This window comes from Limulus polyphemus, unplaced genomic scaffold (assembly GCF_000517525.1).
Source record: "Limulus polyphemus unplaced genomic scaffold, Limulus_polyphemus-2.1.2 Scaffold33, whole genome shotgun sequence".
Taxonomy (NCBI): Eukaryota; Metazoa; Arthropoda; class Merostomata; order Xiphosura; family Limulidae; genus Limulus; species Limulus polyphemus.
Window position 1 is genome coordinate 557,092 of NW_013665643.1, and position 5,982 is coordinate 563,073.

Genomic DNA, 5,982 nt, shown 5'->3' on the forward strand with positions numbered 1-5,982 from the left:
CAAAATATTAAGAAAATATATAAATGTGAATCTGTATAGGAACTGCCTTCTGCACCTACTTGCATATCTATGTTTAGTTGATTTTCTGAAGTCCTTCATAACAAGTGTGGAGGCTCACAATATTCACAAAGAAAATTTTTAAGATGAGGATCAAAGAGTTTTGGGGCCCTGAGTTACTTTAAAATTGGTATTAACATATAAAGAGCATTCAAATTTAGCTCCTACAGTATATCAGTTTATATGGATTTTTGTAAACATTGGCATGTACGTGTATAGAATTATTCAACATAAGTATCTATGTCTAGATTTTAAGATTTACATATTGGGTTCAAGTGGTTTTTATAAGGGAGGGGGTTTCAATTGGTTATACGATATATTTGAAAACTGAAAAAAATATCTATATGGTCATTAAAAACAAAGTGTGCAAAATTATTCTGTTTTTTTTTTGTGTGTGTTGTGAATTTTCCTGGGTAATTTACTAGTATTCTTACATTAATCATCAGTTTATATTCAAACATAAGCAAGTTTTACTTCACTACAGTTTACACAACATACATTTTGAAAATCAAACAGATACGAGTATACAGATTTTGTGAGTACAGTAGAGTTGGAGTTAAAATACTGTGCATGTGCACCCACATACCCAAGTTAATATCAAAATACTGTATTTTTATACTATTTTATAGTCAAATGTAATGGTTAAGTACAAGAAAAAATTTAAGTTTTACCACCACAAACTCATAGTATGACATCAATGGTTGCAACAATAAAAAGAAAGTAAACTAAAACATCATGAATCAGTAACAATTCCAGTTACAATATGTAAAATCCAATGAAGACCAATTTTCCAATTTCTCTAATCTATGTCACACATTGTTCTGGTCTAGCAATGAACTTTCTAACCATAATGACCTATTTGTGTGGTCTCACACAGTTGTTTTCAAGCTGGAGAAGGCAATAATCCCATAAGATGTTTCTGTGACATTCCAAAACATGTATAGCAAAGCAGATTTTTCAAAATAACTTGATCAAACCAAAATAAAAATAAAAACTGTCAGTCAATTGTTATAGAACTGACCTACAATAATTGGGCTCCACACTTTTTTTTTTTAAATCTGATGATACGGTTACATGTTTGTCAGAAACAAAATACAGCTAACTAATATCATGGTGTACTGATTGATCCTGCTGCTACAGTATGATGTTCATACTATTTTGATGTTTCATTTAAACCTTAAAAACAAAAACTTTCAAATTAGTATGGAGCATTTTATTGAAAATCCAATTCAACTGTTTTGCTTGGAACTAATGGCACAACAGCTTAAACCAAAATGTATGGACAATTATGTTACTTATTTCTAAACAAGTGATAAACCAGGACATTTACCTGTGATACCCCATGGTCCCAGCCTTTGATAACTTCCCCCTTGCCTATTTTAAACTTAAATGGTTGACCTCTGTCTCTAGAAGAGTCAAACTTATGACCATTGGAGAGAGTCCCTATAAAACAAAAGTGGACAATTTTCACTCAGTTCCTTTTTATGTTACACATACATTATTTAAAATTTCTATTTTAATATAGGATTAGCCATAAGCATTAATACAAAAACATGATGTAAATAAGTATCTACTGTTGAAAAGCCAAATATACTTTATAACAAGTGTGGAATTATATAACTCCTAATAAATGTTATAAAGTTAATAATAAAACATTTATTGATGCAACTACTTTTTTCTCACCTAGTACTTTCTTTAATTGTAGTACAGAAAATTACATAAATTGGTCCCAGAACAATGTAATTTATGTTATCATAAGCCAGGCCTTGACAAATCAGGTGCCAGGTCACCATGGCAACTAAAACTACAGTTGCCAAACAGGAAATGTGCAGGTTACCTTTAAATATATTTCTGACCAAAAAAAAAAGCTTTTGCAAAATGCACAAATGGTGAACTTCAGAAGTGGTCTCTCATATGAAACAAATGGTAATTCAAAAATTAAATAAAAAACAAAACATTATTAATATCATGTTAGAATAATTCAGTTGAAAATGTTGTGAAGACTAGCACACAGCAGTTTTTTTATTAATGTCTGTTTGTACAGAGCAGGGGGGGTTATAGGGAGTGTATATTGATCAATTAATTGAATGTAATCTATTAGTAAATACTACTAATGGCTCAGCTCTATTTACTAGCATGGCATTTGGTAATATTTATGGTTTGATTTTACACATATACTACATCTCAAAGTAACAAGTTTGCAATTAACATATAGACAAATGACATTTGGACTTTCATAAAATCATACGGGAAGCTTAATATTGTGCTCATTTTTGTTCTTTATGTGTAACACTAAAATGTGAAGTATTATGAATTTTTAATTTAAATAAATAATAGTGCTAATTTAAATTGCTTTTGTGGAACTTAATATTTACTACAGCCTAAATTATATTGTTTTAAAACTATTAAAACAGTCTTGTTAATATTTTGAATCACATCTAGAAAACCAAACAAATCTATTTGGACTTACTCTTTAACCTTACCTGTATAATGAACTACTACTGTCTGACCTGTTTTGGGGTAAGTCTGGCCTGAGTAAGATGAAATTAAAATCATTATATTTCTATTTTAGATGTGTACTACATCAATCTTAAAAGTATGGAACATTACATTTTAGTAATTAAATTAAGTTTTTTATTTGTCTTTGAGTATACTGATGAAAGTTAATAGTTGGTGATTTGAAGGAAATCTTAAATTCTTATTAAATGCCTTAATGAAGTTACTTAAAAGTTTGATTGGAGAATTTGTTTCATTATACATTTATTGTTAAATTTTAACAAGTTGAGAGTTTATGAAGCTTTATTTTCTTAGTGTTATTTTTTGATGTTATGATGTGATCTAAATTTATTATATTTTGTGTTCACAATTTCATTTTTTTTTATAATCCAAACTTAAATTGAACTACTCTTTTTGCCCAGAAAAGTCATTAATACAATTCTGATTTTCATAGCAATGCATATATCACTCAAATAATATAGGAATTCTGATAAAAATTCAACTTCACAAAAATATACCACATACATCACGTCAGTCAAACTGATTGACAAGATAGGTATTTTTACGAGTACTTTTAAAGATGTGATATGATAGCAACTTTAATAACATGTGAATTTAATCATTACAGTTTTGGGAAAGTTATAAAATCTGCATGAAAAAACAAACATACTTGAAATATTGTTAGAATATAACACAGATAGCTAGAATACAAAATCAGAAAGGTGACAATTTAAATTTTGGAAGTTCTTACAAGTAATATGTTCAGCAGTAAAAACCCTTAAAAACATCTATTCTCTTTATTAATCAACAGTACCAATACGATAACATAATCACTGTTTTAGATATATGTTTACTTTTTATATTACTTGCAATACTGTCTACTTACATATAATGTCCATGAACATCAACAATAATTACTGATGCACTTGTCTTCAAATGTCAGATTGGTTAGTTAAATAGAAGTCACAAAAACAAAAATATATTAATTTTTCTTCCTAATTTTTGAAATTATTCTTATCAACATTTTTTGGAGAAGAGAGAGACCAATAATTAAAATGGAAACAACATATGGTTTGTAACAATATGTAAACAGTGAGTGATCATGTATCATATTACTATCAGTAATATTATGACCCAATTTTGAGCAAAGAATCTCACAGAGGCAAAAACTAGTGAAAATTAATTTCTAACATATTGAAATATATCAATTCATTAAATGTTACTATGAGAAAAAAACTCCTCAATTAGGCTTTATTGAGCACTACCACATTTTTAAAAAATTACAAGCCCTTTGAGAGCCTCAGTAACATTTTAACATCTCATCTAGTTATATTTATATTTTAACTTAAGATAAGGCTCTTGAACAGGTTATTCCTATAAATGGGCCCGGCATGGCTAGGTGGCTAGGGCGCTCGAATCGCAATCTGATGGTCGTGGGTTCGAATCCCCCATCACACCAAACATGCTCGCCCTTTCAGCCATGGGGGGTGTTATAATGTGACGGTCAATCCCATTATTCGTTGGTAAAAGAGTAGCCCAAGAGTTGGCGGTGGGTGGTGACGACTAGCTGCCTTCCCTCTAGTCTTACACTGCTATATTAGGGACGGCTAGTGCAGATAGCCCTCGTGTAGCTTTGCGCAAAATTAAAAACAAACAATTCCTATAAATACTGTCGAATCTACATCTCCACCTAACATTCCCCTTTTGTTTTGTCAATTTCCTAAAGCACTGACTTGTCTCCTCCAATCATTATCATACAAAAATGTTTGTTTTAACTCTTTACATTTACATGAAGGACTATGACATGCTTTTATACCAAACAATAAGTGTTAAATTAATTTTCTTTTGTAAAACACCTTCATAAAGTGGCTAGTGTATATGTTACTGTTAGAGCCAGCCATATGGAAATTGCAGTATGTAATTTCAAAATATAATTAATTCTACACTAATTTTCTGGTGTAAAAATATGACATAGCCTTTCATTTAAGTATAAATGGTTAAAACAAATATATTTTGTTTAAGATGTTAGGGTATAATTTGAATTATTGATGTTACAAGTCAGTAATATAGGGAATCAATGAAAAATAACATGGTGAATAGAATGAGAGGGACATACATCTTTTAGTGGTCATACTGGAAGGTTCAGGTAAGAAACATTTAGAATACCGAACTAGCAATTCAGGTCCTGAATTTTGCCATTTTAGACTACACGTAGAAACTACTCACTGCAAGTATAAAACCTTAGTGGGATTTTAGCACTAACTTTTAATGCACACCAATTTAAGTTTAAAACTTTTAAAATTAAATTGAGATTATGCTAAACAATTGTTAATGTCTGCAGAATCTAGTTATGTACAGCTACTGAGCTAGAAACTAATATTTGCACCTTCCTACCAACGCCCAATTTTTCTCTAATCTAACTTCTGCGTCCAAGCCTTGTTTTACTTCTATTTCTCAAGTTTCTGAAAATAACGTAACCTTTTTAGGCGTATCGAATATACGACATTAAAGAGTACATAAAACCCTTTACATATTCGTATTTTTTAACTATTTACATTGTACAAAGTTGTATTTTCGTTACACGGGAAGTCTGTAAAAACGGCAATAGTTTATATGAACATATTTCTAACGAACTATTTATAACTTTTAAAGTTCTACATATTTTAATCTTAGTTAACTATGCAGTTGCCTTCAAACTTTAACACAAACATTGACAATGTTAATGATATTGTTAGGCCTAATTTTATCTTCAATAAATAAAATATAATTTGTACTAAGTTACTAAGGTTTTACTTTTAGTTAACCTGTACATTGAAAAAGTTCACTTTAAGTTTAATTTACTGTTTAGAAATAAAATATTTTGCATTAATATAACTTATCACCGTATCAGTGAAATTTAAAATCATACCATCGCCTGGTCTGATTGTTTCAATTTCTACTCCCATCTTGTATCGTAGATACCCAAACTTAACGAAGAGAAATCTGCAAATCTTTAACCTCCTCAAACGAGCAAACACAACAAACCCTCTTTTTTTTTCTTTTTTTTTACACCAACTAACATATAATAAATTCCCTTTTAGTACGCATGCGTAAAAATAGTCGGTATGATATCACAAGTCGGAGAGGTATTTACTTCTGGACTTAATGGATGATGTGAGTCAATGTTTAATCTTTATATATAAAAATTATGTTTTTAGTTTAAAAAATAACAGAAAATCATAATCCTTTGTAATGTGCGTAGAATACATTTTACTTTTCCCAATCAAAGTATTTGAACATATCTGAAGTACAGTTATGGCGGACGATGACAAAAATTACTACATTTTAAGCATATGTTTGTCTGTTATAAACAACGTTACTAAAACATATTGAAATATTTACAGCAATACTTTCCCAGAAAATCGATAAATATATATATATATATATATA

General features: G+C 29.6%; 1 protein-coding gene across 1 annotated transcript in view; it reads right to left on the reverse strand.

The window, feature by feature from the left end:
• The window catches only part of LOC106460363 (peptidyl-prolyl cis-trans isomerase FKBP1A-like), a 16,849-nt gene extending 11,257 nt beyond the window's left edge, over nt 1-5,592 (reverse strand). Inside the window, exons 1-3 of the mRNA XM_013920058.2 lie at nt 5,462-5,592; nt 2,541-2,588; nt 1,388-1,500 (exon numbers count right to left, since the gene is read on the reverse strand). Coding sequence (XP_013775512.1) covers nt 1,388-1,500; nt 2,541-2,588; nt 5,462-5,498 — 198 coding nt within the window. The 5' untranslated portion in view covers nt 5,499-5,592. The remainder of the gene's footprint in view (nt 1-1,387; nt 1,501-2,540; nt 2,589-5,461) is intronic.
• Nucleotides 5,593-5,982: the final 390 nt, after the last annotated feature.